Source organism: Dermacentor silvarum, chromosome 9 (assembly GCF_013339745.2).
Source record: "Dermacentor silvarum isolate Dsil-2018 chromosome 9, BIME_Dsil_1.4, whole genome shotgun sequence".
NCBI lineage: Eukaryota > Metazoa > Arthropoda > Arachnida > Ixodida > Ixodidae > Dermacentor > Dermacentor silvarum.
Window position 1 is genome coordinate 137210852 of NC_051162.1, and position 12515 is coordinate 137223366.

A 12515-nucleotide genomic window follows, 5' to 3' on the forward strand; every position below is an offset into this window, starting at 1 on the left:
TCCGGAAAGCCTGTACCACCTAGCCGCCGAGTCAGTGAGTGCAACAGGGACGACGCGTCTGAGTACATCCTGATCGTTCAAACCCAGAGCTCTCTGGTAGCGTGCGAGGGAGTAAAGGCCGTTTCACATGGCGCGATTTTCACACAGCGACACAGCGAATTCCGTCGCTCAGCGACCGCCGCGACGCCGCGGGCTCTCCGCGACGGGATTCCAACATGTTGGAATTTCCGTCGCTGAGTCGCAGAGATCGGCGCGATGTGGGCGGAGCAACGTGACGTAACAGCAAGCGCCGTCGAAATAGGCGCTTTCCTGTTTTACCGCGTGTTGGAAGCTCAGCGGAGCAATATCGCGCACCAGTTTCAATGATGTTTTAACAGAGCGTATCCACCAGCGCCTGTGGCTCAGGAGCTTCATGTACAATTTTTGTTTTCTCTAGCTCACACAATTTGTTTAAAATAAGAAGCTGCACGCAATCCAGGTCAGGAGCAGACGCCGCCTTCAACATACGGCAAGTACCCACTTGATCGTCACCGTCGTGAACCTCTTTATCGCTACAAATTGTGCCAGGTGCTTACACACTCAATGGTCGCTTCTTCTGCAGAAGCATATACTCCTCCAGGAGAAGATTTGTGGCTTCGATATATTACCGCAACAACGGGGTAATAAACGAAACCGCGCCGCACTAGCCGCACGCTCATACTTGCTGTGTTGTGCAGCGTTTCACTCGCCGCGGTTGCAGTCTAAGCGATCGTAAAGGCTCAACGCATTTAAACATTAAAAAATAGTGTACTCATTCTATTTTCAAATAATAAGAAGAACATTTTATTATGTGACTAGTTTCCACGTTGTTTTTATTTAGCGATGCAGGCTTGGGTGCTTCGTGAGCAGGGGGCGACCTTCGGCGTCGCTGCGACGGAAATCGCGCTGTCACAGACGCATGTGAAAGCTCTCAGCGAAAATCGCTCTGCGACGTGCGCGGCAGAACGATTTTTTTCGCCCCAATCGCGCCATGTGAAACAGCCTTAACAGTAGTCCCTGGCACTGAGCAGGCCACCGTATCCGCTGTAGGTCGGGACTGCCAACTGTACAGCGGGGTGAGCGCATTTCGGAACAGCCGACAGCGTTTTAACTGCCCCAGAGAGCGCCTGGATCATTTCGGCGGCGTTATGCAACAGCGTCTGTGCGCCTGCTCCAAAGGGAGCCGTTGGCGCGTTAGCGGCGCGATCGAGCAAGGATGAACTGACGTCCAGCTCGATCAGTGGCGCGGTTTCCACAGGGATACCGGCCGGCGCGCCGCCATCCCCAGAGCAAAAAGGGCTCCTAGCGGGGTGCACCTGCTGTCGTTGACAGCTGCCACTTGAGGCAGCTATACTTGAATTGCTTAGGCCGCTTGCAGCCAGCGTTGACAAAACAGGCACGTGCTCGATCGGTGTGCCACTGGGCGCCACCGAATGTACTCCAAAGGGAGACGTATGAGCGGAATTCGTGGTCGCTGTGATTGAAGGATCCCCACAGGGGGCCGCGACATACCACTGGTTTTGGCTGTTCAATTGAGAAGCAGCCAGTGTCAATACAACAGGTGTGTGCTCGATCGGTGTGCCACTGGGCGCCACCGAGTGTACTCCAAAGGGAGACGTATGAGCGGAATTCGTGGTCGCCGTGATTGAAGGATCCCCCCTGTGGGGGGATCCTTCAATCAATAGTGCAGGACCGGACTTCTATATCCGGTCCTGCACTATAAGCGGTTACGTTATAAGTGGTCTATACTGTACCAGGCAGCACCGGCAGGGTAGGTTGTCAACGAGGCGCAGCCACAGTGAGGCTGTAGTGTGAAATCATGACCTGCCGCTGGTTCTCGTAGATGCCCAGGCCTGTAGAAGTCGGAGCTCTGAAAGAGGACCATCTGGCAGCTCACCACTTGCGTGGCTATAGTGCAAGTGTTGGTCACTCAGGTTGTTGATATAGAAGTGATTCTCGAGCTGAAGAAACGAGATGGCAGGGTGGCTGCCCCTGCAAAACTTTGGTAGGCCATGCATCTGCGGCAGGTGTGAGCACAGAACATGAAAAGGCTCCCCTGCTCTTGCTTGCGGTGAAATCGCGAATGCCAATAGCATATCAGGGTTGCGGTGGTTGGTGAAGGCATCATGAAGGTTGTGCTTGTGGCGTCACCGTGCCCGCAAGAGTGAAATTTAGGCCTATTGGAGCTGGTGGAAGAGCCTCTGAATCGGTGATGAGTGAGGTGCCCCCGAAAGTGGATAGCTTGCTTGAACGTCCAAGGAAGGAAGGAGAGTGAAGGGCCGTGGGGTAGCGGAAAGTGCTAGCGTTCGGCCCCGTGAATACCTAGGGAAGAGTTGTCGCGCATCTGCCTTTGAGAAGAGGAGGAGGCTTCCTTTTTTTTTCTCAGTACTGCCAGAATACTTGCTGTTAATAATGAAACGATCAACAGTTGCCTTGACTTCATTTTCAAGGTAGCCTGTTAATCTGCTAATGTGTACTTGTATGGCTGTTCCACACTTCGTGGTCACTTTTTCGTATGTACTCTCAATGTACCATATACAGTAGAACCCCGCTGTTACGTTCCCGGGTGCTGCGTTTACCTGGCTGTTACGTCGTTTTCGGCCGGTCCCGGCACAGCTCCCATAGAACCCAATGCATTGGTAACCCCGCTGTTACGTCGCAACTGTGGGACCGTTCCCGCATCATACGTTGTGAACTGCCACACCGCGCCGGCCCGAGCGGCCATTTTGACTTTTCATGTCGCTCGGCTTGGTTGCTTGACGATGGCATTGGCCGCCCAAAGTGCTGGGGGCGACATTTATTACGTATTTTCGGTTTCCGCCAGCAAAAGTATGGCCTTTGATATCCGCTTTTGCTATCTAAAGATGATGCTTATGACGCATTGCGGCCCTAAAATTGGTTTTGGCTCATAGATGTTCCGTATAAAGTTCAAAGGCGATAACGCCGTCGCCGCGCGCCGTATGCTTTCTTTCGCGCGCGAGACGCAGTCGTCGGCTCCCCTCGCACGCTTTCACTCGCACATACAGCATACGGCGCGCGGCGACGTATGCTGTATGTGCGAGTGAAAGCTTGCGAGGGAAGCCGCGCGGCCGTATGCTGAATGTGCGAGTGAAAGGTTGCTTCACGAGGGGAGCCGACGACCGCGTCTCGCGCGCGAAGGAAAAGCAGAGAGGAAGCGCGCCTCCTTCCGTTGCACTCGAGGCACCAGCGAGGGAGAGGGGGGAGCGGGCAGCGTTGTGCTCTGGCATCATACTGCGCGGCGGCGCGCGCGCGGTCCCGCGGGCCGTATCTTGAAAGCGATCTGCGTGGGGGCAGATTCTACGCAGTGTAGGTGCGTCGGCGGCTCGTGGCTTTGTGCGTGCTGCGTGTTCTCGGCGCTCAGTTTGGGTTGAAGCGATAGACAACAGCACGAAGGTCACTTCGCTCGCTTCTGCAGCGACGCTTAACTGCGCGTGTCCGCGCTCATCGAGTGTGATGTGTTCATGTTTGCCTGTGGGCGCTGACACCATGTTTGTTAATTAGTTAATAACCGAATGTTTACAAGTTTATACAGACGATAAAACTACTATTCTTTGTATAGCTCATCGCAATCGATACTTCGGCTGTCGGACGAAACTACTTTTTGTCGCACGTAAGAATTAAAATAATATTGTGTGCAGTTCAACACTACTCCCATTTCTCAATTTTTCCTGTTTCCTGGCTCTTGCGTTTCCCGGCTCTTACGTTATTTTTTTACGGTCCCGTGAAAAACGTAACAGCGGGGTTCTACTGTATAGGGATTGAGCCTAAACTTTCAGCTTTGCTTTGCATGTTGCATAGCTCAGACATATATGTGTTTCACTATTTCTAGGAGCACCAGGTAGCAACATTGGCAGCCCTGCTGCGCCACTTATCATGGTTGCAGCGCAAGGACAGGCATGATGGCACACTGGAAAGAGGGCTGCTCAGTGCTATGGTAGTCATTGAGCACGCCACCCTTAATGACCTCATCCAACTGGCGGCCAGCTTGCTCATGAATCCGGATGCTGCATTTCCCAGCACAGTGAGTCCTCTTCTAAAGTGGCATTTCACAGGGCACATTATATTGCTAGCTAAAAATGCAACTGGATCAAAATGCGAGCAGCCGACAATCGACAATCTGCAGGAGCTGCGAGCTTGTCGATTGGCACATGCTATTTGCTCTAAAGATCCAAGAACGCACTTGGAAAACAAGATGTGTTGAGGCCCTAGAGTGCTTCTTTGTTGCAAACTATCCCTCTGGATGTTTCCTTTTGTGATGCAACACCATTCACAGCTCAAGTTGGACATCGTAAAACACTCGGAATAACAAGATTCACATCAATATGTCCAGTGGCAAATTGTAGCAGTAAAATTCCTTAGCAGTCATCTATGAGCAGTGACCCCGGTTCAACTTGGCATCGATTTCGTTCTAACTTGTTTTAGTTTGTTTAACACATGCCGCTGTGTGGCCATTTGCAGTAGGTAGGTATCAAATGCAGACGTGTATCATATTTACCCTATTCCAATGCTCACATCATTTTTATGGCTTCTAAGTAAATAAACTGGAACCCCCTTGAGCGACCAAAGTTGCACAGAGCAGTTGTCCAAGTACAGCAGAGACCACTTATAACGTAACCGTTTATAGTGCAGAACTGGCTACAACGCGGCCTTTTCCGACTCCCGTTTACCCTCCCATAGAACTCCATGTATACGCACACCGCTTACAGTGCAGCCACGTGAGACGAAACACCGAATATAATGCAGCTTCCCCAGGAAAATCTCGCCGCCAAGGACGGCAGCGAGCACGTTTCTCAACAAGGTGCGTGCTCCCGGGCGGCGTATGCATTATTCAATGCAATCAAACTCTCGTTCATTCGGACTTATTTGGCCGCACATCGGTTAATTCAGACTACTTTCGGAGCTCGGTGAGCGAGGGGTGCCGCAAATGTGCGACGCAAAAGAGCAAGAACGGCGCTAGTGTCCAACCGAAACGAAGCGTCGGACTACGCATCGCCACAGCCATCAGTTGAAATCGTACGTGAATGACAGCAACGCCGGAACACTTTGAGCCTATTTGTGTCTTTAAAGCCTGTATTCTTGCGTTTACCCTTGCGCATAACACCACGTTGGCCGCGGGCTTTCATAACTGCATAGTCGTCATCCACGATCGCGTCAATAGCGGCCGCTGTTTTCTCCGCAGTGGTTGTGGCGAACAGTAGTTTCGTTTTATTGCGATAGCAATTATACGGACACTTCAACCGGATTTCTGCCGTCGCCGTGAGGTTCCGTATAGATAAAATCTTCACCGCGCGCCGTATGCCCGAGCGGAAGCGTGCGAGGATGCGCGCTGTCACGGAGAGCGAACGCACTCAATCTCCCACGCGCAAGCAACGAAGCGGGAAGCCGTTCATAATCGCGTCGATAGCGGTCACAGTTTTTTCCGCAGCGGCAAACAGTTGTTTCATTTTGACTGGGTGCAAGGCTGCCGAGCTTGAAGAGCACTGACTACATCGCGATTATGTCTTCGCCAGCTCACTGGCAAAAACGTACTCGCGATGTGCCGCGATAGTACAAAGCGTGTCTACATGCTTGGTCTACATGTTTTGCATACGTGCAGGGCTTGAAAATCGTTGTTTTCGTTATACAGCTAAACCTGGATATAATGAAATTGACAAATTTCCGAAAAACTTCGTTATAAAGAGGATTTCGTTATATGCAGGTTCAGCACAAAAATTGGAAAAAGAAACTCTTACCGTATGTACTATCGCTCAAGATTTACCCCCAATACACTAAAGTTACCATGACCAAAAAGTGCCAGTTTCGCCCGAAAGGTGAAGGTCTTTGCGATTGCGACAGCAAATTAGCAGACAGCTATACGAAGTAAGGATAGTACAGTCAAACCTCATTAATACGTACCCGCTTAATGCGTAATATCGGTTTACGTAGTCGCGAAGATTCGCCCACCCAGCCCGCATTGAACCCCATGTATTGGCTGACACCGCTTAAGCCGTAGTCACTCATTGCCCACCAAACGGTTAGTGCGTACTATTTTCTTGTTCTACATGCACAGGCACAAAATCGACAAAATCTCATGTGTGCAGACGTTCGATTCTCGAGTTGCAACGCCCGGACGACAGGTCGCCAGCGATAGTGAACTAACAACATGGCCGCCACCATGACGTATTTTCTGCCGATTGCCGCGCACAAAAGTATGGCCTTCGAGAAAAGTTCCTGGTAACGCGGAGAAGCTGCCGGTAGGGGGTGCGAATTCGCTGTCACCGGTGGAGTAGTAACCGCGCAGAAGCACATTTTGTTGCGATAGCAATTACATGGACACTTCAACCAGATTTCTGCCGTCGCCATCGCCGTGAGGTTCCCTATAGATAAAATCTTCGCCGCGCGCCGTATGCCCGAGGGGAAGCGTGCGGGGACGTGCGCTATCACGGAGAGCGAACGCACTCATCTCCCACGCCCAAGCAAGGAAGCAGGAAGCCGGCGCCGGAGAGAGCGGGGGGGGGGGCGCACTTCTACTCTGCCAACAACCGCGCTCGTCCGCACCGTCTCTTACCTCCACACGGCTCTGACCTCTATGCGCGGTGCATTCGCCGCTCAGTTTCCGTTGAAGCGATAGACCGCACGTACCTTCGCCCGCTGCGGCGTATGCTTGCTGCCAGCATTTTGACAGTCGTTGTCTGCAGTCATTCAGTGTGATCTATTCGTGTTTGTTTGTGCGCGCTCACACCACGCTTGTTATTGCGATAGCAATTATATGGACACTTCAACCGGATTTCTGCCGTCGCCTAGGGTTCCCTATACATAAAATCTTCGCCGCGCGCCGTATGCCCGAGCGGAAGCGTGCGGGGACGCGCACTATCACGGAGAGCGAACGCACTATCACCCACGCGCAAGCAAGGAAGCGGGAAGCCAGCGCTGGAGGGAGCGCAAGGGGGGGGGGGGGGGGCGCACTTCTACTCTGCCAACAACCGCGCTCGTCGCTCGTCCGCACCGTCTCTTATCTCCACACGGCTCTGACCTTTATGCGCCGTGCATTCGCCGCTCAGTTTCCGTTGAAGCGATAGACCGCACGTACCTTCGTCCGCTGCGCGGCGTATGCGCTCGCTGCCAGCGTTTTGACAGTCGTTGGCTGCAGTCATTCAGTGTGATGTATTCATGTTTGTTTGTGCGCGCTCACACCACGCTTGTTCATTCAGTTAGTAATAGTCGGGCCACATTTTTCCAACGCACGCTACACATGCAATGCTGCCCAGATCGGCAGTGCAGCACTACAGATGTGTCCCTTCGCACGTGCTGCCCACGGTAAGAGCTTCTCATCAACACCACCGTTTCACACGCGCCTTCTCGTGGTCATCGAGTCTCTCTTCATGTCGGTCCACTTACGCCGCAGCACACCTGCTTACTTAATCAGCTCATGTTTACTACAATTCATATTGCTACCAAAGCCGCTCACCTTACTTCGTATGACATTGCTGTGTTGCTATCGCATTCATTGCTTCGCCCTTAGGGCGAAACTGTGACATTTTTTTCATTCAGTTAGTAATAGTCGGGCCACATTTTCTAACGTACGCTACACATGCAATGCTGCCCGGATCGGCAGTGCAGCGCTACAGGTGTGTCCCTTCGCACGCGCTGCCCACGGGAAGCGCTTCTCATCAACACCACCGTTTCACATGCGCCTTCTCGTAGTCATCGAGTCTCTCTTCATGTCGGTCTACTTACGCCGCAGCACACCTGCTTACTTAATCAGCTCATGTTTACTACAATTCATATTGCTACCAAAGCCACTCAGCCTTACTTCCTATGAGAGAGAGAGAGAGAGAACAACTTTATTAAAAAAATATATATATATAGACCCCAGTCCGGGTCCACCAAAAAGAGCGAGGCCTAATCTTCAGACAGGCCCAGAAGTTTAAGGTGTACGAGCAGTGCTTTCATAATGTCTGGGGAGGAGTCCGCCAGCCACTCCTCCAGGGTCGCAGGTCTTCTTGTAGTAGGTATTTGACTGAGGCTCCCGCGCATGGCTGCATGGGCACCCGGACAATCCCACAGAACGTGGGCGTTATCTGGGAAACCACCGCATGCCACACAGGTGGGAGGCCCGTCATTGCCTTGTATGTAGTGCTGTATGTGGGGGGTCAGTAGAGAGTGTGTTTGCGCACGCCGCACTAGGGCCGCCTCGCGTCGCGTCATGGAGTGGGGTGGATTCGGATAAACTCTGCAGTTGCTACTCATTTCGTCTAATCTTTCGCGCCGATCGGAACGTGCCAGAGCAAGTAATTCGGTACGGTTCAGTGAATCCGGCCACCACAGGGGAGGGCCCGGGAGACTTGCGCGGGACGTGGCATGTGCCACTTCATTCCCTCTAATCCCCGAGTGACCAGGTATCCACTGTATCCGCACACGTATGGAAGGGTGGGCATCAAAGTGGGCAGCTAATGCGTTGTAATGCGCGTCTGGAATGTCACCTGTCGCGAGGGCTCGACAGGCTGCTTGACTATCTGTGCGTATCAGTATATTACGGGCATGCGGGTTGGGCATGGTAACGGCCTCTACAACGGCCGTGATTTCTGCCAGGCGTTGCGTGCTAATGTTGTAATGGAAGCCCCAGGACAATGGTACTCCTTCAGACGCTATCCCTGTCCGGTAGCCCTCGCAGCTCTGAGAAGGAGATGCGTCCGTGTACAAGATCCACTCTTCTGTGTTTTCGTGGAGATGTTGGGCTCGTGCTTGTCGTCGTCCTGGCTGTCTGTCTGGGTCCATGTGTCGTGGTACAGGTTCGACGGCGATCTGGTCGAGCGTCGCCCATGGGGGCCGGGTTGCTTCGAATGCGGATGGTGGAGGTATATCGTAGCCCAACTCACTAAGCAGGGCGTGTCCTTGTGCAGAGAGCTTGAGGCGGGTAAATTGTGCTTCACGGTGAAGTTGAGCCAGCTCGTCGAGTTTAGGAAGAATCGCCGTATCTTGAACCCTTGCGGACTTGGCGTATTGTGGGGTACCCAATATTGTACGAGAGATTTGACGGAGCATGGTTTCAAGCTTAGATTTTTGCGTCTTAGTAATTTCCATATACGGGTATTGATACATGACGCGGGGTATGGCTAGGGCCAGGGTCATGCGCCTGAGTTGATGTTCTTTGATGCCTCTTAGCTTACGCGTAGTGCGTTTCAAGAGGCGGTGAACTTGTTGTAATTGTTCGGTTGTATGTTGAAGCCATTCCTTGGACTTGCCGTCGTCTTGCAACCAGAAGCCTAGCACCTTTATGTAGGGCTTCCTAGGAATGGGGTCATTCTGTATGGAGAGTGTAATGAGCTGCCGATCTTCCCGAGCCTTTGGAAGTTTCCCGTTCGTGACGACGATGTACTCTGATTTGGCATTGGATAGAGTGAGCCCTCTTTCATGAAGGTACCGAGCTGTGGTGTCAACGGCCGACTGTAGTGTGTGTTGTATTTCTGATGGTGAACCTTTGCAGGTCCAGAGGGTGATGTCGTCCGCATATATTGTAAAATGAAGGTCTGGCACAGCTCTGAGATGGCGCGTCAGACCGTTGAGAGCGAGGGTTCTAGAAGAGGGTTGGTGACAGAATCGACCCTTGCGGCACCCCTTGTTGGAGGTACCGTGCGTCTGCTTCTACCTCATTTACCTTCACGGAAACAGTGCGGTCAGTAAGAAAGTTTCGGACATAGTTATATAGCTTCTGTCCCGGTCGGATCTCTCTAAGGCCTTCGAGAACCGCTTCGTGGGCGACGTGGTCAAAAGCACCCTTGATGTCCAGGCCAACTATGGCGCGCAGTTGAGAAGTACTGTATTCAGTGTACACATCCTGCAAAGCAAGCATCGCATCTTGCGTTGACATGTGTTTCCGGAATCCGATTACACGTGGGTCGACCGGATATGTCATGTCCTGTTTCCAGAGTAGTCGTGATAGTGCCATGCGCTCCATAAGTTTTCCTGGACACGACGTCAGTGAAATGGGGCGGAGATTCGCAATTTCGTGTGGGGTCTTATTAGGCTTGGGAATGGGAATTATCGTGGCCATTTTCCATGCTGAGGGTATATTGCCTGTGTCCCTAACTTGGTTGATGGTGTCGAGGAGGTATTGCAGTTGAGTGTCGGGTAAATTTCGTAACATCTTGTTAGTTATCCCGTCCCATCCCGGTGCTGTCTGCCGTTTACAGGCATTGATGGCAATTCTCAGCTCACCCATTGTGAAGGGGCGGTCGAGATCGGAAGGAGTGTGGTCTGCCAATACAGGTAGAGGTTGTGTGCTACGAATGATGGTAGCTGTTGGGAAGAAGTGGTCCGCGATTTGTTCTGCTAAGGTTTTCGAGTTAATTCCTTTCTTTAGTTGTAAAACCTCTAGGTGGTTCTTTCGTTTGGGTTGTCCAAGCAGCGTGCGAAAGAGAGACCACGCTTTGCTCGTGTGTAGGTTGTTACCTGCACTCTCGCAGATATCCAGCCAGTTGTCGGTAGCCAACTTGTCCGCGTACTCTTGAGCTTCTTGCGTGATCTCCTCTATGCGGGCTCTGAGACGTTTGTTTAGTTTGTTGCGTTTCCATCTCCGGATTAGGGCATGCCTTTTGTCCCAGAGCGTTACGAGATGTCCATCAATTTGTGGGTTGTCCTCGTTGCGTTGGACTGTTTTGGTGGATTGTCTATGTGCTGTGCGGAGGGAGTGATTCCACGCGTCTAGCGTAGACGTTTGGAATTTTGTAGTCACCTTGCGAAAGGCATCCCAGTCTGTGAGTTCCGTGGCAATAGAGTAGTAACCACGCTTGGGACTTCTTTGTCGATTAGGTAAGGGAACGGTAATTTCGAGGATGCAGTGATCACTGCCGAATGTTTCGCCCAGATTACGCCAGTCAGGTGTCTTTCTTGTCCTGCCCCATGCCAAATCGGGATTCGTGTCGCGCTGCACAGAATTTCCCGTTCTGGTCGGTGTGCTGATGTCATTGAGAAGAGAGAGCTGGTGTGTGTGGGCCAAGTCGAGAAGGATCCTCCCGGCCGCAGAGGAGTCTGGGTAACCCCAGTAGGCATGACGGCTATTAAAGTCTCCTGTCCACAGCAAGTCTGACTTTTCAAGCTGCCTAAGGAGGTGGTGCCAAGGGGTTCTACTTCCTATGACATTGCGGTGTTGCTATCGCATTCATTGCTTCGCCCTTAGGGCGAAGCAATGGGTGTCGGAAACGTAGAGCGAGCGACACAATGGGCTTAGGGTGTCGGAAACGTAGAGCGAGCGACACAATGGCGTCGTAGCGTCATATAGTGTCACCTAGTGTCAAGTTAGCAAGTGAAGCGCAGAGACTTGCGCAGTAACCAGAGAGTGACGCAGCCAGCACGTAAAAAAAAATACACTTTTTTTTTTTTGCCTTCGGCAACATCAACAGGACAAGGAGAGTGCCGGCTTGGCGGACTGGGCCGGCTGCAACAAGCAGCGGGGTCAGGTTTGAATGAAGGGAAGGAGAAAGGTCACGCCCGCGGCGGCAAAATCGCCGGGTCGAGGGGTGCAGGCCCGCCTCGCGCACCCTCGCACGAACACACACGTGGGCTCGCTCTTGCTCCATGAATTCGAGTGCGCTGCCGCCGCTTTGCATTCCAGCACGACGGAGAAGGTGCTTCCGGTTGCTGCTAGCGCAAAAATGGCAAAATTTGGGGCGAAATCTCTAGGTTGTCGGCAGGGAAAATTCATTATATTGCTACACGCGTGTGGTATTTGATTGTTTGACCGAGGCGCGCGGGCGCCATCACTAGAGAAAAGAAGACGAAGAACGAGCTGGGCTCGCGCTGTGAACCTAACCGGTCAGCGCTGCAACCGCTGTTGTAAATACAACCTGTAAATAGTTGCCCGTCTTACTGAATCGTTCTTCGCGTAACATCGTGGTGGAGGGGGTCTCCCTGCTGCCACTTTGTTACATAGAGGTTTCAAATACATGCGCTTCTATGGAGTCACGGCGGGGAATACAAAAACTTCGTTATATCTAGGAATTCGTTATATGGAGGTTCGTTATAAGCAGGTTTAACTGTAGTGCAGTACCGCTTATAGTGCAGATATTCGCGACTCCGGCGACTTAAGTTATAAGTGGTCTACACTGTACTCGATAAAGTTTGCAACGGTTAAATCCTACCGGCAATCACACAGGGGCCAAATCCTCCAAGCACAGAGCTACATTGATTTTGAGGCCAGAAAGGGTCTGAAGGCTTCTTTGTAGTCTGGCGTAACCAGCGTGTGCTGACTGAATAGAGGTTGAGAGCCAGCGCGGACGATTGGAGCCTGCGCTACCGGCTTCGAGCTCTATCCAACCTGTGCATGTTAAATGGGCACTCTACTTGGTGGACACTTACAGAGTACCCACCCTGCTGTATGCCACTTTCATTTCAGCTACAAGGGATGGGCGAAAGGGGTTGTTGTTCACTTTGCCTAGTGGCGTTAAATGTGCAAACCGACTATACCGTGGCAAAAGACGAGAGCTTCTCTTTCAACT

General features: G+C 52.1%; 1 protein-coding gene across 5 annotated transcripts in view; it reads left to right on the plus strand.

The window, feature by feature from the left end:
• The window catches only part of LOC119464431 (protein PAT1 homolog 1-like), a 224640-nt gene that overhangs the window by 185812 nt on the left and 26313 nt on the right, over positions 1 to 12515 (plus strand). For all 5 annotated transcript variants that reach the window (XM_049656362.1, XM_049656363.1, XM_049656364.1 and 2 more), the window contains one exon: positions 3869 to 4060. In XM_049656362.1, the coding sequence (XP_049512319.1) occupies positions 3869 to 4060 (192 nt within the window). The remainder of the gene's footprint in view (positions 1 to 3868; positions 4061 to 12515) is intronic.